The 23,168-nt window shown below is 40.7% G+C and overlaps 1 protein-coding gene across 2 annotated transcripts in view; it reads right to left on the bottom strand.

Annotated features, from left to right (window-relative positions):
- The window catches only part of GRIN2B (glutamate ionotropic receptor NMDA type subunit 2B), a 413,013-nt gene that overhangs the window by 287,860 nt on the left and 101,985 nt on the right, over positions 1–23,168 (bottom strand). For both annotated transcript variants that reach the window (XM_025879804.2, XM_073877947.1), the window contains exon 3: positions 574–1,002. In XM_025879804.2, coding sequence (XP_025735589.1) covers positions 574–984 — 411 coding nt within the window. In that variant the 5' untranslated portion in view covers positions 985–1,002. The remainder of the gene's footprint in view (positions 1–573; positions 1,003–23,168) is intronic.

Below are 23,168 nucleotides of genomic sequence, written 5' to 3'. Positions count from 1 at the left end.
AAGCGTGCAGAAAATGCAGCTGCTACTGGTTCCATGGATTAAAATCCATTCCAATGTGTAGATCCCCGTGTGACACGCACAGACACCTTAGCAGTAAGTACTTCCCTATGACATTTGTATCTGCAAGGAGACAAATAATCTGCCTCAAGGGATTTTTTCTTTTTATAGTCTTGAAGCTGGCATGGGGTGGGGGGAGTAGAATATGTGTTTCCAAAAAAGAATATAGCACGCCTTACTTTAAAGGTTTAAAGGAGCTATGCACACACATATTTGAAGAGAATGTATCACAGGAACTATAAGCTTCAACATCTCTTAGTCATTTTAGTGAATCCATTTACAAACAAATGGACACACACACCTGTTCAAGACTATAGGCGCTCTGAATACCTGTACCTTTTCCTCCCCTTCATCTCCAAAGGAAGGGACTGATCCCTGATCCATCTACTTACTCAGAGCATTCTGGTTACTTTCCATCTTTCATCATCCAGTTTTACATTAAAACACATGTGTCATTCAGTTCTCAATACAAACCACGCCCACCCCCAGGTTCTCCTCCTTGTAGCCCTCCTTTACCTTATCTGCCATTATCATTGAGGAGCCTCCGTGGATGCCCAGGATGGGGGTGAGAGTCTGGGCTGAAATGAAGTCAAGGATCTGGGCAATGGCCTCCTGATCTGTGTCATCAGCAAACACCACGCCCTGGATCTTCCGGTCAGACATGAGATCACAGATGCGGGTGATGATGCTCTTTGGGTCAGTCTCATTCATGGCTACCAACTCCACACGGGGTACCACGGAGAGATGGTGGAAATCATCTTTCTCGTGGGCATCCTTGATGGCCACCTCGTCGGAAGTGCCCACGAGGATGACAGCAATGCCAATGCTGGGGGGGCTCTTCTGAGAACGAGCTCTGCTGCCTGACACGGCCAGGACAGCCAACACCAACCAGAACTTGGGAGAACAGCACTCTGCTCTGGGCTTCATCTTCAACTCGTCGACTCCCTGAAAACACAAAGAGAGAGTGGTTAAATTATGACTCTACTGCATGACCTATCTTTGAAGGGGCTGGATACTGCAAGTCAAGGGCCTTATCTCCTTTCACTGATCATCAGCCCAACAACGTCTATCTTCAAGCCTAGTCCCTGATCTCTCGTGTCTGCTCATCAGAATGGGAGAAAGAAAACGAAACTTTCAAAAACATCAGGAATCCTTAAGCAAGACAATAAAAGCTATTGCTATGGCCATCGACGGCAAACAGAGGCAAAGGAGGGACAGAGGATGCAAGTGGTCCAGGCAGTCATGCCAAGGGGTGGTCCCTCTGGTGCTGTGTGATCCCTGGCACTTCTGCCACAACCCAGCCTTGAATCGCTCTCGGGCCAAGGGAATGGCAGAGACCAGGCAAATGAACTGCAAAATGGACTCAGCAGAGGCTAGGAACAAAACATGGTCTGGATAAGCCACCTATAGGGAGCTAAAGAAACATAAGCCCCTTTACTTTGTGCTCACCTCAAAGAGGACAAGAGCCTGAAAAATTCTTCAGCAACTCTTTTAGTAACTGACTTTTACTACTACGGGACAACAACAACAACAACAACAAAACACCATAAACCAATATGTAGACAGTACTTTAAAAAACATCTCAATTGATCTTGACAATAACCCAACAGGGGAAAAAATAAGAAAGATATTATTATTCCCCTTTTATAGATATTAAAGCTAAGGCTCAAAGAAGCTAAGAAGTCCAACACTGTGAACCAATTAAGTGAAACAGACATGAATCCAGATCTTCTGGTTTTTAGGTCAATTTACATTTCATTGCACTACACCACACTGCCTCTCACATTGTCAATCGTTACAAGGAATAGGATTTTTGGTTTTTGTTTTTAATTAGGCTCAAATTCATGACCGTGAGATCAAGACCCGAGCTGAGAACAAGAGTCAGACGCCCAACCGACTCACCACCCAGAGACCCCTATAAGGAATAGTTTTATTGTGATTTGTTATATATCAAAGTATGGTGATGTGGACAAATACTATTGATATCCATAGTAATGTTAGAGTCACGTTAGAAAAATTTTCCATGGCATCCTATAGCAACGACTTCCTTGAGATGACTGACTCCGTGTTTGCACATAATTCACCACCTTTTACCTACAACACACTCCTGCATTTTGCTTCCCCATATGCCCCTAAATCTTACACTATGCACCAGACTGAGGACACAGCTCCCTACGGAGCTTGGTCATTTCTCTTTACATTTCTAGCCATTCTCCAATAGAACTGATCCTGCTTATGTTGTTTTGACTTGTTTTAAATAATCATTTATGGCACACCTGTTATACTCTGTGCACTGTGTTAGGCATTTCCTTATATGCGATCTCTTCAGTCCTCATAGAAACCCTATAAATTAGTCACCTTTATCCCCATTTCTCAAATGGAGAAAATGAAGCTCAAAACAGTTATGTAATTTTCCCAAAGTGGGTGATATTATAATACCAGCGTGCCAATATGTAAACATAGCATTTTTGTTCTCCACGGAAATATTCTACAAACTGTACCCAAAATCAGAGGCAGGGATTTTCATTCTTCTACAAAGATCAAGGATGAAAGTGCTACTTAATATCTCCTACTTGCCTGAAAGAAAAGGTAAGATAGGGATTTAAAAACTTTGAGAGTTTGAGAGTTCAACTAACAAAAAGAAAACAATGAGGATATTGAAAAGAAAGATAAGGAAGCATTCAGTCTGAAGAGACTGACTGCAAAGGGCATTAAGGATTCAGGAGTGAGAGGCTGGGGACATTTTGTGGCTGAAGAAGCACAAAATCCAATCCAGTTCTTGGCAGAAAACACTTTGGAACTCTCGCTGTGGTGCTCATTCTTCCACACTGCCAAGAAGGAGAGCTATATTGATCGTCTTGTCTATTGCTTATGAACAAGACGAGTAGCTCAGTGGTTCAACCCTGAGCACAGTTCACTCCTGACAGTCTTCCGGTCTCTGTGAGCCCTGGAAACCCAGGCCGATGAACTGTATCCAACCTAGCAAGAGGCCCAGGGCCCGCGTTCCCCATCCTGGAGCTTAAAGCAAAGTGGTGCTGTATGGGGGTGAGCGGCACTGAACATTCAGGGGAAGACAGATAGGTTGAGCACCTCAAAGAGCTGTTGGCAAAATAATAATTATAAGAATAATCTGTTCAATTTCAGAGACTGCCTCTCAGGAAGAACCAAAAGATTTCAAATTTGGCAAAACCGAGGCCAACTTCATTCCAATGAGATTCTGATCCTACACTGACAAGTCCCTAAATCAGATTCCTTCACGTTGAAAAGTGGTCCACCCTGCCATGACAGTTTATTAACTTTAATGCACTCTACACTCTCCCACTTTGATGTTTTATTTGCTCTTTTAAAACTATCTCTTGTGTTCCTCTATTTCTTCTCATACAATATATTAGACTTTGTTATGCAGTGGCTAGTTGTGACACCCAAAGAATAGAACCTGGTTTTACAGAGTGTCTCTTTTATACTCAGGATAGAGCAGAGCACTTTACAAAGCAATACATTAAGGCAGATACCAGCAACACAGGGGCCGTGAGACAAACAGAGAAGCTGCTTTGAATACAAACTCAATTTCACACATTAGTAGGGGGTCAGTTGAGAGAAAGCATGCTGTCCAAGGTAAGCTAATTGCTTTTGCTCCCTTCCACAGACAGACCACAGTTAGTCTTGATGTGGCTGCTTGATGCAGCTTTGCCACCAACCCTCCCCTGGACTTCACTCTCCCTTGATAGAACTGAGCACTGTTGCCTTTGGGCTCTCACGAGAGCCTGCATGTATCGACCTAAATACCTGCTTATTATAATCATATGATTATGTGACTGCCTCTCTTAACTAGTTGGTATTCTCCTTGCAGGCAGGGGCTCTTAGGCTCAGTCAGCATTTATGGAGCTCCTACTCCCTGGCAAACATTGTTCTTGGTGTGGGGGATTCAAGAGGCACAGGCTCTACCCTCCAGAGTCTAAGAGAAAATATACATAAAGAAGACCTCTTCTCATTTCTATTTGCATGCTTGGGATCTAGCGGGGCCTCACATACCACAGACAAAGACTCCATAAATATAAGCCACTGAGTTTCTACCATTATAAAATTGTCAATATTTGACCATTTTTACCTATAACAGTAGCCTATTTTACATATTATGTACTTAGAGTAACATTTTGCCTATAATTTACCATATGCCAGACTCTATTATTGCCAGGTAATTTTCCTGTATTATTAAATCACATATAAACATTTTAAGTCATAATTCTTCCCTATATTATAAAGAAGGAACCTGATCTTCTGAGAGGTTATAAGTAAATGACAAAGTTCACGCAACTAATAAGGGGTGGTATTAAAATTTGTCTATCCCCAAACCCTTGCTCTTTCCTTTCTCCTACCTGTCAATATAATAAGAGTATATGAATAAATGAGTACATGAATAAGTGAATGAATGAATGAACAAAATCACCAACCAAAACCCAATTGCATTTTGATACCAGGTCCGCATTAACTAAGTCCCTGAGGATGAACAAGTCGCCCAATCACTGTCACCATTTCCTCAGCAGGGAAATCAGGATATATGCCCAACCTAAATACCTGAAAGAGTTCTTATGAGGATCAAATGACAGAATGTATATGGAAGTGCTTTGAAGAATATAAAGTACTCTATAGATGCAAAGGATGTTACCTTTAAGCTTCTACAGAAGTTGTTCAAGGAGACTAGCTATTTGTGAAAGCAAAAAGTCAGCATGTGGGAGATGGTAAGAGAAAGGCAGACCAAGGCTAAGAGGAATATTAAGAGGAATGTCATGGGGGGCAAGACATATTAGCTCCCTGACCGATACAACAGGCTTCAGGTTAGCAGCAAACTCAGCTTGCTTACTTGGCTGCCCTTGGCTTACCAGTCAAGTGCAGCAGAATTCAAGAGTCATTCAGGCCAAGGTCAGTAATGGCAATCAGGGGAGCTCGGCACCCCCAGACCATGCTGCCCAGAATTCGGGCACTGGGGTGCACAAGCAGAACTAACAGCAAAGCGACAGGATTGGAGACATGACTGCCCACTTCCTGGTCCTCTGCCTCCTTGAAGCACAAGCTGAGTGGTCATCAGATGTCCGGCAAGCAGAAGACCACAGCAGCTGAGGTTCATCATGCCTCCAGCTGGTACAGGGTCACTACAGCAGGAACCAGTCCACACTTGGCCCACACTGGCTCCAAAGGAAGACACATCTGAGTGAGGATCTGAGCCAATCCTGTCCTCAAAGAAAACTGATCCGGGGGCAACACCAACGGGAAGGATAAAATGTGATTTAATAAATGATTAACTCAAATTTTCCAAGCACCATCCTATAAGGCAGTCAGGACCATGCTGTTTGGAGTGAACCAGTTAAGGAGACTGTGATTAGAATATGACATGCAGTGAGAGAAATGAAGATTAAAAGTGCCAGAACTAGGACACCCAGGTGGCTCAGTCGGTTGGATGTCTGCTTCGGCTCAGGCCGTGATCCCAGGGTCCTGGGATCGAGTCCCACATCTGGCTCCCTGCTTGGTGCGGAGTCTGCTTCTCCTTCTCCCTCTGCTGCTCTCACTGCTTGTGCTCTCTCTCCATCTCTTTGTCAAATAAATAAATAAAATCTTTAAAAAAAAAAAAGTGCCAGAACTATACATCAGGTCCAGTTTCCCAAGCTACCAATAAAAATAGGCCTTAAAATTCCTAACATTAGAGAGTGTGGGGAAACAAGGAGTCTCATGCAGTGTAAGTCAAGTGAAGTATAAATGAATATAACCTTCTTGGAGGTTGGGATATCTATCAAAATTTTAATATCAAGATAAAATAAAGTCCATATGTGAAAACATTAAAAGTGACAATGAGAGATGTCACATACTGGTACCAAGAAGTTACAATAATCATAAACATACCTGAATCTTAACATCTAGGCTTAACAAATGTGAAGTATGAACTAAAATACCTGGGGAGAAACAGATAAATCCAACAGACGAAATATAAGCAATGACATAAATGATCAAAAAAAACAAAGCCGGAGGGGCGCCTGGGTGGCTCAGTTGCTTAGGTATCCGACTCTTGATTTTTGGCTCAGGTCATGATCTCAGGGTCGTGAGATCAAACCCTGAATCAGGCCCTCCCCTTGGCACGGAGTCTGCTTAAGATTGTCTCTCTCTCTCTCCTTCTGCCCCTCTCCCAGCCCCTCCCCCACCTCTCTCTCTCTCTCAAAAAGAAAAAACAAAAACAAAGCCTGAGTAATAAGCCTGTACTAGTTCAGAGATCCAGATATACATGTACAATAGAGAATACATATTCTTTCGAAGTACATGGAAATTATTAAATTTACAAAACTGCCTCAATAAATTCCAAAGAATCAACATGAAACAATGGCCATTTTTCTATAATGTGACTAAATTACAAGTGAACTTTTAAAGATAACTAAAAAAAATCACACATCCAAACACTTTTTTAAAATTACCAAGTAACTCTAAAGTGAAGGGAAAGATTAAAAGAAACTAAAAAACTCTTTGAACAGAGTAACAATGGAAACATTAAATATCAAAATTTCTAGTGCACAACTAAAACAGTTTACAGAGAAGTTTATAACTTTAAGAATATTTATAATAAAACAGAAAATGAAAAATAATTAATAATTACCTGAGTCAACCTTAGGGAGAAATTAAATAATAAAGATAAAAGCATAAATTAATGAAACACAAGCTAAATAAAAGAAAAAACAAAACCAAAAGCCGATTCTTTAAAAGACTACCACAGACAAAGTTCTGACAAGACCAATCACGGAAAATAGAGAGAAAATGTAAATTAAATTGACAATGGAAAAGGGAAGAATAACAACGTGTGTGTGTGTGTACATATATATTATTTATATGATGGAAATTTTAAAATAATAAAAGTATATTATGAAAATGAATTGCTTTTAAACGTAATGTATAAATATCTAATAAAAAAGCAAAACAAGTTTCAAGAAAATATAGAAAACTTAAATATAATAATAACCATTAAAAAAATAAAATGGTTATCAAAGTCCCCCAGGTCTAATTCACCAAAACCAGTCCACCACCTATGCACCCCACCTTTGCCAAAATAAGAGCAAAACAGGCATGCATGGTTTTATAGATGAGGCCTACCACACTTTTTTTTTTTTTTTACAATTTTATTTATTTATTTTAGAGAGAGAGTGAGCGAGCAAGGAAAGGAGCCAGGGTCGAGAGCGAGAGAGAGAATCCCAAATACACCACACGCTGAGCATGGAGCCTTACTGGGGGCTTGACCTCACGACACTGAGATCATGACCTGAGCCAAAATCAAAAGTTGGAAGCTTAACTGACTGAGCCACCCAGATGCCCAGAGGCATACCAAACTTTTAAGTAAGAAGTGGAGAGTTGAACAAAATAGAAAAACAAGGGAAGTTTAGTTCTAAATCTAGGTAATTAAAGTACAAGAAAAGATTATTATAGGTCCCTTTCATTTATGAACATAAAGACAAAAAAAATCCTAAAGAAAATATTAGCTAAACAAAAAAATAGTATATTTTAAAAATAATAATAATCATAATCAAGTGTGGTTTACACCAGGAATGTAAGGATGGCTTAACTTCAGAACATAAATCAAAACCATAAACCACCTTAATGGATTAAGGGAGATATTTACATGAATATCTCAAAAAAAATGATGGAAACACATTTGATTAAGGGAAACATTTATGATATAAATGTTAGTGTATGTTTTTAAAAAATTCTTTGATAATAGGAAATGAAGAAGATCATCAGTCTTTACCTGGTACAAGAATATACTAAAGACATTTGATCACATTCGTTTTGGCATTCAGAAAAAGGCAAGGTTAGTGCTAGCTATCACTACTACTGGAAATTTTGGTAATAAAAGAAGTCAAGAAAACAAAAGGTTTTTTTTTTTTTAAGATTTATTGATTTTAGAGAGAAGGAGAGAGAGAGTGTGTGGGGTAGGGGCAGAAGGAGAGGGAGAGAGAGACTCTCAAGCGGATTCCCCATTGCGCGCGGAGCCCAACCCGGGGCTCGATCTCATGACTCCAAGATCATGACCCCAGCCGAAACCAACCGAGCCACCCGGGCACCCTGAAAACAAAAGTTCTGAAGAATGGGAAGGAAAGGAAAAAAAAAAAACTAGCATTTTATGAAGATATGATGATTATTTACACAGGAACTCCAACAGAATTTAAAAACCATTATTTTTAACATGGGTAGGGTGTGATTGCTAGATAAACAATACTCTTAGCAAACAACAATAGCTCTCTTTTAACCAACTAGAAAATATGGTAGTCGCAACAGCAAAAGCAACTCTAAATTATTTAGGAATTAACAAAGAATACATAAGACCTCTGCAGAGAACATTTGAAACTCTATTAAAGGGTATGAAAAAAGGCTTGAACAATGTAATCATATACCTCATTCATGGATGTGATCACAATATTACAGAGTTCTATTTTCTCCCGAATTAATCTATAACTTCAAGTCAATCCCATCAAAATAACAGTAGGATTTTTTAAGGAATTTTATTAACTTATTCTAAAATGTATATGGAAGATAAAGGTACGGAAAGAACTAATTAATTAAGCAGGACGTCCTTATCTGAGCCAATAATAAAAGTGTGCCATGAACTGAGAAGTATGATTAACTCAACTCTGCAGAAGAGCTCCAAAATAAAAATTTTAATTAACATAAATTAAATTTAAGTTCCAAGTCAATTTTGAGTTTTATTTTCTAAATTCAAATTTAAAGGAGCAGAGAAAATGCTGAACCAAAAAGGTACTTTTGACTCAGAATGCTTAGCTTAGGCAATAAATGCGTTCACCAACCATCTGACGCAGAAAGTGTGAGTATCACAGATGTCAAACATGTACTATCTAATGCCATTCTGAAATACAAAGCTAATATCTATTTCTAGCAAATGAATTACAATGCCCTCTATATATTCAGGGCACTTGTAAACCCAATTTCAATCCTCCAAATGCATTTAGGGTCTGCTAAATATCAACTAAACATCATCTGAATCTGTAGAAATAACATATAAAAGGCACAAATCTTTGATTTCAGTTGACTGAAAACCGAAAACTTCTCTCTGCATTGTTACTCCCTCTGCAGTGTTGTTCCCCTCAGTCTCACACTATTACCATCAGCCATTACACTCTTAGAGCTTCTGAACTCTATTGCCCCTGCTCTTTCTTCAGAAAGGAACACAGTAAGAAATCCTGGTAGTTTGGGAGGTGGGGGCAGGTGCTGAGACTCTGTGCTCATGAAACCAGTGATGAAAGAATTCTACCTAGACATCCTATGAGCAAAATGACTCCATTTCTAATGTAGTGACCGGCATGGCAATAAACAGTGCTCCCTGGTCCTGTTAGCATATTTACTTATCTAAAGACACTCTTGTGCGGAACCAACGCCCAAATCTGTTTCAACATACTGTAGCCACAACAAATATAGAAAATCAAAGAAAACAGGGACTTAGTTAAATTGCTGCTGGGAAAGTGTTTAATCAGAGAAGAGCAAGACAGACGAGAAGGAAAAGATACAGGTAAACCCTTGACGCAGCAGATGAACCATTAAGTCCTCCCTACACAATGCAGGCAAGAATGCCCTTCCAAAGACCACCAGTCCCTTCAACCCCTACAAGAAGACGTCCTCATCACTGCAAAGGGCTAATGTGGCATTGAATTCCTTGGCAGAGAAATTTTCTTTCTTAGGACTTCTGCTGAATAAGAGCCTTCTTGGTCTTATTTGGTCCAAGCTGACCTCCCATCTGAGCACCTTCCTTGTCCTACAACACTTCCAATGGCTAAATCCAGGCTTTTCGATCTGAGCTGTTCTTTCCTGCTTTCTGGACAAAGCAGAAGGATTGTTTCTACTATCACCCAAGTTCTTAACACAAGGGTTGTACAGATAACTAATAAAGGATTATAAATCACTTTCTATGTGTGCATTTTAATAGAAATGTGTAATACAAACGTAGATAATTTTCTGTACTCTTACCAGCAACAGTTCATTCATGGGCTTTTTTTTCCCCCTTTAATATTCTGCAGGATCAGACACCAAAATTGTTCAAAGTTTCTCTTCTAACATCTGCACATGGTTCTTAATTATAATTAATTTATATGCCTCCAAGGACAGTGTGGGCAGCCCTGCTGAAATCCAAACGTTTTGAAACCTGATTCTGATTACTACCATTTGGCAGCCGATTAGGGCAATTGCATGTATTGGTTTAACAGCAAAATAGCATTTTCAAGTGTTAATAAAAATTATTGGCTTGTCACTATTAAAGGGGTGCGGGATGAGCAGTGCAAATGGGTGATGGATGATAAAAAGAAGCACAGGAAGAGCGCAGCAGGAAAATCTCAACTGGGAAGGAGGTCCAAGAAAGATAACGGGAGGGCAGTCATGAGCCAGGGATGGGGCCGGGGAGACTAGACCTATAGACACTTACCGAGAAAACACTGGTGTCCTCAGATGCAGATAAACAACTGTGCTAACATATATCTAAAATTTCGGTGTTGAAAAAGGCCATGTCCAAGTCCCCCAAGATGACCTGCTCTGCTGCCTCAGTATATTCCAAGCCACTATAACCCTCAACAAAACCTCTACTGTAAACCCCAGTCCAGCCCAACAACAAGAATCATGTTATGTCGTGCCGGAAAGAAGAAAAGCTGCGGAGTTGAGTACACGTGATTTACGTTTACTCCTAACTTGCTCTGCAATCTTGGATCGGTTTTCTTTACCTCTCTGACCCTCAGCTCCCTCATCTGTAAAACGTGAGACTCGTCACTGCTTCCACAGGATTCCGGTGAAGACTGACTGATTTGACAAATGTTTATTGAATGTTTTCTATGTGCCCGATAATGTGCTACACAATGAGATGCAACACTGAATGTGATACAATCTATAAGGAGCCTTCAGTATCGTGGCCAAAACAGACAAAAAGACAGGAAATTACAAGTACGATGTGACAAGAGCTATAACAGAGCACGCCCAGTGCACCATAGAAGGCCACCTAATTCTGCCTGGGAGATCAGAAAGAAACAATACACTGAAGTTGCAAAAATAACAAAATATACGGGACGCCTGGGTGGTGCATTTGGTTGAACATCCAGCTCTTGACTTCAGCTCAAGTCATGATCTCAGGGTCATGGGATCCAGCCCCACCGTCTTGCTCCACACCCGGGAGATGGGGGAGTCTGCTGGAGATTCTCTCTCCCTCTCCCTTTGCCCTTCCCTGCCGCTCACACACTCGTGTTCGCTCTCTCTCTCTCAAATAAATCTTTAAAAATTATATAACAAAATATTAGTTAGAAGGGTATTATGATACAGTGAAGAAAGCAAGCCAATGATATTTGCCACTGAAATTTACATCCACAGAAGTGTGTTCGAATCCCATGGAACTTTGCTTTAAGTGACACTATACATATAGAGTTCATTTCTAGTGCTTCATAGAACTGCACTTAATTCTTGGTATTATTTTTGACTTTTTAAGGGCTGTACCAAAATGAAAGAATGTCCTACCTTCCTGTTAAAATCTAATTATGTATGCTTTAGAATTTTCTAAGACAGCTGTCCCTTGGATCCCGTAAATGTGAATTTTGCTATAATAACTGCTAATAAAATGATACTGACACAGTGCAGGAAAAAAGATCTAGAAGTCAAAGAGATCTAGAATTGAAATTTGGATTTGACACCTTGTGGGGAGGGGAGGCAATAACTTAAATTATCCAGACATCATTTTCTTCATTATAAAAGAGGGATGATTGTCCTCACCTCACAGAGTTGTTGTGAATATTAAACGATTTACTTGAAAGCATCCAGCAAAGAGCAGGTACCTGACATTTATTCATTGAATGTGAATATACTCTGTTCAGAAGGAGATAAGGAGTTTCTTTTGCCTCAGGTTACTTAGAAAGGAGTCTCTCTCTCCCATCACCCTCTCTAGCTTTCATACAATTTCCACTGACCTTAGAAATGGGTTGTTTTAAAACGTTAGTCTAACCTCACACTTATGAGAATGTCAGAGGGATATCTCAAGCATCAATATCAACTGCTAGCAAGTTTCAGAATGTATGTGGGACTCTCATACATTGCTGGTGGTTATGAAAATGGTGTACTCACTCTGGAAGACTGTTTTTATGATTCGTATAACGTTGAACAAGTTTACCATACAGACTGGCACTCCCTTTTATTTATCTATTTATCTAACTAACTTGAAAGCTTTTACTCTACAAAACACTGCATGCAACTGTACAGAGAACACCTTTTCACAGTTGCCAAAACTAGAAACCATCCAAATATCTTTCAATGGATTGGTACATCAAATATGGTACAAATAACAGGACATTACCCAGTGATGAAGAGAACTATTGAGGCCCACAGCAACATGGGTGCATCTCAAGGGCAAAATGGTGACTAAATAGAGTCAGTTTTAAAATGTTGTATCTGGCATAATTCCATGTATATAACATTCTCAAAAAGATAAAAACGACATCAATGGAGAACATATCAATGGTTGTCATATGTCAAAACGTATCAGGGTTTGGGAACGGTGAGGCTAGAGAAGGGCAGCCAGAGGGAGTTCTAGTACCCTAATTGTGGTGATGAATCCAAACAAGTGTTTTAAAAATCACAGGCCTGTATATCCAAAAAAAAAGTCAGTTTTACTGTACATTAATTTAGAAAGTCAAATGATTACTAAAATTGTTTTTTTTTTAAAAACTAGTCTCTAAGCAATAACCTGATATCCAATATAAACAATATTTAAGGTAGGTTTTTAAATCCTCGAACCAGGCAGCACTTACTTCCCCCTTCTCCCCCGCCAGCCAGCAAACCGCCACCAAATTTTATGCAAAGTAATATGACAACTTCAATTACATCAAAACACTAATTTCTTATCCTTAGAATCCACATCTTCACTCACCAACAGTGATACTCCCTGCATGGAGTATAGGAAAGGCAAACCCAGTTCTGGGTTTACTCTAGTTAGTAAGGCACCTTTCTAGCAAAGCCTAATGAAGTGAGAACAAGGATTACATCTGTGTTCCTTGTCTATCTCTTGTACTTAGCAGAGTGCCTGGCATATGGCAGGTGCTCAGTAAACATTTATTGATGACTATTCATGAATGAACCAATGGATGAGTACCTAAGAATACCAATAATGAATTGCCTGTCTCCGTCAATACTGACGTAGAAACGAAGGCACTGTTTTAGGTCTTTCATTCCCCAAGGGTTATAACATGAAGGAAAATACTACAAACATCAATACCATTTCCAATTTCTAGATATCATATAGGAATCCTAGGTCAATATTGTTAGCTGATGACTGCTTATATACCTGAGTGTTTATTTGCATATGTACATATCTATGGGAGTCAATGCCTATATGAGTGATTTATGCACATGTACATAATTAGTCCTCTTGCCCTTGGCCTCTGAGTTCTAAGATGATTCTGCCGATGAAAGATGGCAGCTATACATGATCCAGCCTTCACGCCAAGCTTTGATTTAAACCAAGATGCCAAGGCCATAAAAGACTTCACAAAGAGCAGAGTAGCAGGGCCAGAATCAATAGGGAACAAAAACTACACAATTTGAGTGGGCTGGCTATTAGGCCAACTCCAGATGCACTCATATATTCCCTAATATAAAATGCCAGTTTTATTACCGCCTTCCATACACATATTTGTTAAAGCACACAACCAATTATAACTGAGCTCTGACCTCGTTTAAATCCCTCTAACAACACATGTGGAATTGAGCATCTACTCAGAGAATTAATCCTAAATTGAAACATGACTCTAATTTCCCTTGCCCTTCCTTCCTCTCTTCCCCTTCCTCTCAAATTACTCTGTAAGTATGATGAGTAGAAGGGACACAGAACTGAGGATCACCAAATCTCAGGCTCGGTAACAATTCTGCCACCAACGAGTCACGTGACTGAGAAAGAATTACTCAACCGCTCTGTGGCTCTATTTCTTTGTCAAGGAAGATGGACTGGTTGTTCTCAAAGTCTCTTCTGGCTTTAAAAATTTGTAAATCCCCCAATCGTCCATTTTCCCCTCAAGCTCAATTGCTCTGCTCTGAGCCCTGGGAGACAGACCTATGTGAAGCACATCGATGCGCTTCCTCATCCTCTGGCTTCTAGTATGGTTTGGTTTTACCAATAGAGAGCACACGCAGGAGCCCTAGGGGGACAGGACGACCAGAATTAGGGCATTTACGGTTCATGCTTCCCTCCCTGAGGGTCCACTGTGGGTTGGCTGTATCACTTGACTAAAGGTCACAGCTTCCATAAAATGACCCTCTCCACGTGGCTCTCTTCACACAGCACCCCCTGCAGATTCCAGAAATTGCTCCCATTTTCCTCTTCTGGGACTGACTACAGGTGGTGGGAACTACACCAAGTTGCATCTAGCTCTGGGATACTGTACTACTTCTCGTAGTTTCTGTGCGCCGTCCACACCTTGGTAAACAGTCCTTTTTCCAAACTCACTTCAAACTAAACCGATTCAAGGTGTCATCTGTTTCCTGCTCTAATCATAAATAACACAGATTCCTCCTGCATTCCACAAGAACGCCTAGGTGCCTCTCTGAGTTTCAAAATAGCAAAAGCGGGACCTGAATTCGACCACCACCACCCACCCCTAGAATAAAGTACTGCCTCTCTTGATCAAGCTTCCTGCTTATCCTCAGGTTCTGGTTAGCAGCATCAGAAGCAGCAAAGCTGTGGAAGTGCCTAGCCCTCTGCAAAGAATGGATGAACATCTGTCGACTATTTCAAGAAAACAGCCTTCAGAAGTGAACATTTTGAAAGTGAGGAATGTAAAAAAAAAAAAAAAAATCGGGAATCAGAAAAGCACACGAAACAATTATCAGAATGACTACAAAGCACAGTCCAGAGAAAGGCAGAGCATTTTCATGAAGGAAAATGTGGTCACTAAATGGGACTTCACACTGCTGAAGAAACAGACTTGTTAATGAAACCCTAACTTCCTTTTTCTTTTTCTCTTTGATTTGGTTGGAATCTGCAGCAAGAAAAAAATTGGATTTTAGAATCAATTTTCCCTGACAAATTATGAGCCAAAGTATAAACCAAGAAATACAGCAACACAAGAAAACACAAAGGTGATACTTCAAGTCAATATGTGACAGTTCACTTGGCATTTTTTTCTTAATATGCAGAAATTAAAGTGGAAGAATGAGAAGATGTCTGTGAATCGTTGCTGTAACCATAATAATATAGTCGCAATTTGGTCACCCTTCAAATTCCATATTGTTTTGAAAAAGCACATAGCCACTGTCTCTGAACCTGCATTTTTATACTGTTGGAACAGCATGTACATCAGGCCTGAATTACCGTGTCCGCCATCACCATGGAAATGGCAGGGCAGGGACAGTTGGCACGGCCTGCACTCCTTCCCATGCCCCTCGGAAGCCAAGCAGAGCTCCTCCCTGACTCAACTCCATTACGAGCCATGCTGGAATCCACGGGCAGAGATCTGTATGTCTAGATACAAGGTGTGCACTCGGGGTATCTCTGACTTTCCAATTTTAAATCAGATTGTGATATATGAGATGACAGAGGCTTCTGTGGTATACATGCAAGTTGAATCGTTCTGCTATCTTCCGTTACATCTCAATAAAACTGGAGCAAATTAGAATTTGAGAGCAAAATCTTGACCTACAACTTCACACCAGAGCTCCTATCCCTTTCTCCTCAAAAACCCAATGAATCAACAAATCCTTGTTGAGGCCCGTCGTGTGAATCACAGTGTGGTGTTCCAGGGAGTCTAGCCCTGGCGTCTGCCCACAAGGACACGCTCTCGGGCACGGAGACAAGACACACCCGGCCCCCCAGCCCTGGACTGACCCATGGCAGGAAAGTGAGCAGAGAGAGACTGCTCTGGGGTTGAGTCCCGAAGACAACTCCTCTGGAAGCCGCTCTGGGAGGATGTAAGGTGAGGAGGACGCGGGCTTGAGTGAAGGCACCCAAAGGAGGGGACATAAGGTGGGAAAGCAGGGAGGCCCCAGCTCATCAGGGCTGAGCAACAGCATGGCCTGGCCAGCAGCTAGAGTCCATGGAAAGGGCAGGCTGGGGATAAAGCTGAAGAGATCCGCAGAGGAAGGTGGGTGGTCAGCGAAGGCACTTAGACACCTGCTGCCAGAGCGGCAACAAAAGGAGATACAGGGGCGCCTGGGTGGCTCAGCAGTTAAGCGTCTGCCTTCAGCTCAGGTCATGATCCCAGGGTCCTGGGATCGAGCCCCACGTCGGGCTCTCTGCTCTGCGGGGAGCCTGCGTCTCCCTCTGCCCCTCCCCCTGCTTGTGCGCTCTCTCTCTCTCTCTCTCTCTCTCTCGCTGTCTCTCAAATAAATTAAAAAAAAAAAAAGGGGGGGAGATACAAGAACAGGAGGGGAAGGAACAGACCTCCATCACTACATCCAGTTCATTCTCAACTTCCAAGGCAAAAGAAACTGCAGCTGCCTTGGAGAGCTGTTTGGGAAATCAACTGGGCTGGCTGACTACAGCACCGAAAAGTCCTCGTTGGCCTCCCCCCTATAATAGTGCCACGGTTAGCAGTTAAGACCCCAATTTCATGATGATTAAGAAACCAAAGCACTTATGAAATACCATACACTGAAGTGTTTCTGATCGAAAGAGTATTCATGGAAACAGTCCTCTTCTCTGCGGTAGATGCAAAGCTAAATATGGCGACCCAGGGCTACTGCCCGGACCGTCCTTGGACTCCAGACTCCTCTTTCCCCTCATCTCCATCCTGAGGCTACTTCCTCAGCTCCTCTGTGTGTTCCGGTCACTTGCTCCTTCAGCCTCACTGAAACTCTCAAGGAAACCCACAGCCTCACTGAAACCCTTCATCTTCAGGCCGTCCTTGTGTAGTTTTCAGCTTCTCTCCGGCCTCCCTGTGGCTGATGAATGAGTGCGCATGTGAGAAAGACTATCTCGGCCTCACTCCTTCTGTCTTTCCTCCTCCAACCTCTTCATCTCATTCCTCACCTTCCTTCTCAAATATCTTCTCTTTTTCTTCACATTTCCTTTTCTGCAGTTCTTTCTCAGGGCCTTCACCCTTTGATCCACGTGGTTTGATTAAAACTACCTTGACGCAAGTCACTAGTCACGTGTGCGTGAACAATTCTAGTCACCTCCTTTTTTCTGCTGTTCTACTTGTCCCTGGCTGTGTTGACAAGATTTATCATTCGCTTCTTCCCCATTTCGCCATCCCTCCTGTCGCCTGCCCTTTCTGCATCTCCTTGGTCAGCTCACCCCTGGTGGCCTCTTGCTCTGCTCTTTATCTGGCCCACTCCTTCCTTCCTCACCTTGTCTCTCTAGAGGGCTTCATTTCCACCCAGAATTTTACCACGACCCTCCGGTGTCCCCTTCCCCAACCCAGCCTCTGACTCAAATCTTACTCATTCCTAAACTACAAAGAAAGGCCTAGTTTTACACGTGCATCCATCTGTTTAGTAACGGGCCTCACTTCAAGGTTAACACGTCTGAAACGTTTTCACAGCTCTCCACATGCCCTTGTCCCTTTTTCTTTGTCTAATTTATATTCAGGTCTAAGTCAAGCCCTCAGTTTTAGCACCAAATTCTTCCTTCATCACTTAATGCAATGTCCTAATGTTTTCATACAACCATCTTTTCCTTCTTCTCACACTCCCACATTAAAATAGCCCCACTGGAATCCCTTTCTTCTACTTGCAAAACTACGTTTTTTTATCTTTAAACCCTGACATCTTTCCTATTCTCCTCTTCCCTTCAGAATCTACTTAAAGATACAGCAATATAGCCTGAAGGAACACAACTGATCCAGTCGGGGCTCCACAGAGTTTAATGAAAGGAGCTGCTAAGCCTTTACCCTTGCACCTAATTAATCATTCATGCCTTGAAATTCACTCATTCTTCCACGAGTCACATGATTGTTCATTCCCACACCAATTCTCCAAATTTCCATCTGTCTCCTCGAGAGTCAACATGGCTCTCTCTTACACAAATTTCTCTAGGAGATAGATGAAGAAATAATGCAGAGCTTGACTAGTTATATATGACACAAAGAGTATGTGTCACATTTGCCAAGAGGAAGGGGACAGAGTGGGTGGCTTATCAAGAGCATTTTCCCAGGAGATCTGTACTTCAGAGGAAATGGACAAGCTCTGGTGGGGGATGTGTGAGAGCAGGGAGGGGGCTGAGCAAAAACATCAGGAAGCTCCCTGGGATTGGTATGGACCAGAGAATAAGTATAAGGCACCAAAGCAGGAAATCCTAGCTAATCCAGGAGAAGAAAGAACAGCCAAGTAAGTCATAATGACAAACAATTTTTTTTCAAAATTGGCAAATATGATCTATTTTTTTTAAGAGGCAATGAGAAATAGTGGGAAAAGCCCTGGATTCGAATATGACTTACTATGTGACCTTAAGCACATCACTTGGCCTCACTGAACCTCAGAGAAGTAGCTCATCTCCAAAACATGAACAACAATGTCTACTTCGCAGGGTTGTGAGACTTACCCAAGAAAACAGGTATGGATGTAGCTTACAAATTGAAAGGTACTATGCGAATGTGTAGGTTTGGTATTACTAAATGGTACTGACAAATAAATTATTCATTCATATATACACCAGCATGTAAGTTTTAACTAATAAAACTTTTTTTTGGTCAACAATACTGAGGTATAAGTTGCACACATTAAAATTTGCCCTTTCAGGGGGTGCCTGGGTGGCTCAGTCAGTTAAGCATCTGACTCCTGATTTTGGCTCAGGTCATGATCTCAGGGTAGTGAGATCAAGCCCCTCGTGGGGCTCCAAGCTCACCAAGGAGTCTGCTTGAGATTCTCTCTCTCCAATAAATAAATGAATCTCTTTTTTCAATTTTAAGATTGATTTATTTACTAGAGCCCAGTCAGGGATCAATCGCACGACCCCGAGATCATGACCTGGGCTAAAACCAAGAGTCAGATGTTCAACCGATGAGCTACCTAGGTGTCCCAAATAAATAAGTCTTCAAAAAAAAAAAAAAACTTTGCCCTTTCAGGTCTACAGTTCTGTAAGTTTTGACAAACTATGCCGTATGTAACCACCATCATAATTCAGACATAGAATATTACCATCACCCAAAATGTTCCCAGTGCCTCCTTGCAATTAATCCCTTCTGCCCTCTCCCACCCCTGGCAACCACTGATCTGATTGCTGTCCCTATAATTTTGTCTTTTCCAGAATATACTGTACATGGAACCACCATACTCTATGCAGCCTTTCAAATCTGACCTCCTTCACTTGAAATAATGGCTTTTGAGATTCCTCAATATTGTTGCAAGGATCAGCACTTTGTCCTTTTAATTGGCAAGTGATACTGTTTTGTATGGATGTACTGCAATATGTTTATCCATTCGTTGTTGATGGACATTTAGGGTGTTTCCACTTTTGATGATTATGAATAAAGCTGCTGTAGCATTCACACGAAGTTCTCCTTGGAAACACATGTTTTCATTTCTCTTAAGAGGGTACCTGGGGATGGGAATGCTGAGCTATACGGTAAGAGTAATTTTAACTTTTAAATTGCCAGATTTTTCCAAAGTGGCTATACCATTTTGCATCCCCACCAGCAGTTCTTCCATATTTTTACCAACACTTGGACTTATGGCTTCCTTCCTTCCTTCCTTCCTTCCTTCCTTCCTTCCTTCCTTCCTTCTCCTTTCCTTTTTTCTTTTTTTCAAACTTCATCCACCCTACTGGATGGTTAAGTGTATCTCATTGTGGTTTTGATACGAATTTCCCACCAGCTAATGACATTAGGATCTTTTCAAGTGCTTATTTGCCATCAGTATCTCTATGTTGGTAAAGTGTCTTTTGCCCATTTTTTAATTGGGTTGTTTGTCTTACTGTTGAGTTGTAAGGTTTCTTTATATATTCTAGACACACGATATTTATATATGTATTTTGTACATATTTTATTCCACTCTGTGGCTTATTTCATCATTTCCTTAACAATGCCTTTCAAAGAACAGAAGTTTTTATTGTTAATGAGCCTAATTTATCGATTTTTTCTTTTATGAAAAGAAAATGCTCTTTGTATACCTAGGTAATCTTTCCCTAAACCAAAGACACAAAAATTTTTCTCCCAAAGACACAAATATTTTTAAAGATTTTATTTAGAGAGAGCGAGAGACAGAGCACAAGTGGAGGGGGAGGGGCAGAGAAAGAGGGAGAAGCGGACTCCCTGCTGAGTGGGACTCAATCCCAGGACCCTGGGATCATGACCTGAGCCGAAAACAGATGCCTAACCCACTAAGCCACAGAGGTGCCTCAGTTTCATATTTTATAGTGATAGTTCTGTGATACATTTTCAGTTAATTTTTCACATAGCATGTGGTTCTCTTTTTTGGTCAAAAATAAACAGGCCTGTACCTCGGAAACAAATAATACATCATATGTTAAAAAAAAAAAAAAAAAGAAGATGGTAAGAAGGGAAAAATGAAGGGGGGGAAATCGGAGGGGGAGACTAACCATGAGATACTGTGGACTCTGAGAAACAAACTGAGGGTTCTAGAGGGGAGGGGGTTGGGGGGTATGGGTTAGCCCGGTGATGGGTATTAAAGAGGGCACGTTCTGCGTGGAGCACTGGGTGTTATGCCCAAACAATGAATCATGGAACACTACATCCAAAACTAATGGTGTAATGTATGGTGATTAACATAACATTATAAAATAAAATTAAAAAAATAAAAATATAAATAAATTGACTATATATGTGTGGGTCCAACTCTGAACTCTCTTCAGCCTGGCTGATCTTTATGTCTATTCTTATGACAATACGACATTATCTTGATTACTGTTGCTTTGTAGCAAGCCTTATAATCAAACAATATATGTCCTCCAACGTTATCCTTTTATTCAAATTGTTCTGCCTTCTTTTGCTTTTCAGTATAAATATTAGAATCAGCTGTCAATTTCTACAAAAAGCTTGCTGGGATTTCTATTGAGCTTGTGTTGGGTCTATACAAAAATTTGAGAACTGACATCTCACTATTGAGTCAGATATTTTACAAAATTTAGCCCTAAAAATCTCTCTCTTTTTTTGGATTGAAAGAGGCTTATTATAGGAAGAGTAACCAAAAGAAATTAGGGATTGCTTTTCCTTTTTTTGAGGTATAATTGACATACAACATTAGTTTTAGGTATACAACACAGTGATTCAGTATTTGTGTATGAATATGTTTTTGATGTCATAAATTTATTTTTATATTTCAATGCCTAATTGTTTATTGATAGCATATATAAGTATAATTAATTTTTGTATATTGACATTGTACCCTGTGACCTCACTAAGCTTCCTTATTCATTTTAGTAGTGGGTTTTTTTTTTTTTTTTTTTGTATATTCTTTGCTACCATCTACATAAATGATCACAAATAGAGAGTTTTATTTTTTTCCTTTCACCTCTTTTTCTACTTTCATTACACTGGCTAGGACCTCCAATACAATTTTTCACAGGAGAAGTACAGGGAACATCTTGTTTTGTTCCTAATCTTAGAGGTAGAGCATTCAGTCTTTCAGCATTAAGTAGGATATTACTTGTAGGGCTTTTGTGGATGTCTTTTTTCAGGTTAAGGAAGGTCCCTTCTATTTCTAGTTTGATGAAATCTTTTAGTTGTGAATATGTATATATAATCAGGTTTTATACTTTTGTCGTTGGTTTGTTTTACTGAAAATATTTTTTCCACCTTTGCTTCAAGATTCCTTCTATGAGCTTGGCTGCTCATAGAGACTTGAGAGAAAGGAGAAGTGCATTTAAATTAGCACCTGTGGTGGGTTACTTTGGCCAGAGTCTGTGAGACTGACTAAAAGGATAATAGAAAGTAAGCAGCCACCCAAGGAGGTTACAGCTATTCACGTAGGAGATAATCGGGCCATAAAAAAAAAATTGCTCGAGAGGAGGTAATAGATCTGAAATTGGTGAAGAGTAAAATGCCATAAGATGTGGAGAAGGTGGGAGTCTAAAACTGTATTAAAATTGTCCTCTACACCAACATTTGGGGAAGAAGTCAGCGATGGGGGACAATTTTGGAAGTAAGTTCTGTGTGTTTTATACCAATTTCCAAGGGTCAGCACTACGAGTTGTAGAAAATCTGGTAGACAATGAAAGATAAATACCAAACCACAGAAAAAGAGTAATCAGGGGCAAAAAAAAAAAAAAAAAAAAGACTTAAGTGTCAACTAAATGAAGATGAAATCTCTCTCTAAATTCTGCTGCCGCCTAAGGAGTCTGGGAAGCACCGGTAACAAAATCTAAAGGAAGGCTTAACTAGACTTTTTATATTCTCACAGGAATCCACCACACTTCCTAAAGTTTAAGCAAGAGTCTCAGAAACTGATTTTCGAAATACAATTTGTTCAAAAGACAAGAGTATTCATGCACAGGGGGGAAAAAAGTAGATAGTTTATATTAGAGAACTCATATCAAATGCAGTGTTCCTCCAAACACGATCTGCAGGCAACTTGCCTCAGAAACACTTGAGCACTTGGCAACATCTGCAGATATGCAGGCCTAACCCCAGAAAAAGTGATGCAGAATCTCTGGAGATAAAACTCGGAAGATCGGCATTTTTCACAAGTGCCCCAAGTAACACTCGTGCACTGCAGGTAGAGACGTGCTGAACAGAGGAGTGCAGAAAAAAACAGTGGCTCCCCAATCCAATCCACCAGTTTACACAAGCCTCAGAGCAGTGTTTCTCGAACTATGGCCACAATCGGCATTTTTTAGTGGAACCGAACAGAACGGGGCAGTAATGGGCCCTTAACCAAGACAGTAGAGAGTGAATTAGACTGGAAGGAAGAAAGAGTGAAAATTCTCACATGAATGGGGAGAAAAAGTTAGTTTTAGAGTTTCTTCCCACATCCTGGGTCAGTTCATCTTATGCAGAACTCTTACAACATCAGCTCATCCCATGATGAACTTTACTTCGAAAAGCCATGGAGAACTGCAATTTGCATTCAGAAAAGCTGAACAGGTTAGCTGCGGGCAATGGACTTTTGAGGCTGAACAGGCCAGCAGGCTGAGGTGGGACTTGGAGTGGGTGATTCTG

Source organism: Callorhinus ursinus, unplaced genomic scaffold (genome assembly GCF_003265705.2).
Source record: "Callorhinus ursinus isolate GAN/ISIS: 27379988/994484 unplaced genomic scaffold, GSC_fseal_2.0 scaffold27, whole genome shotgun sequence".
Lineage (NCBI taxonomy): Eukaryota > Metazoa > Chordata > Mammalia > Carnivora > Otariidae > Callorhinus > Callorhinus ursinus.
Note: the sequence above shows the minus strand (reverse complement) of the source record. Positions and strands in the feature narration are given on the sequence as shown.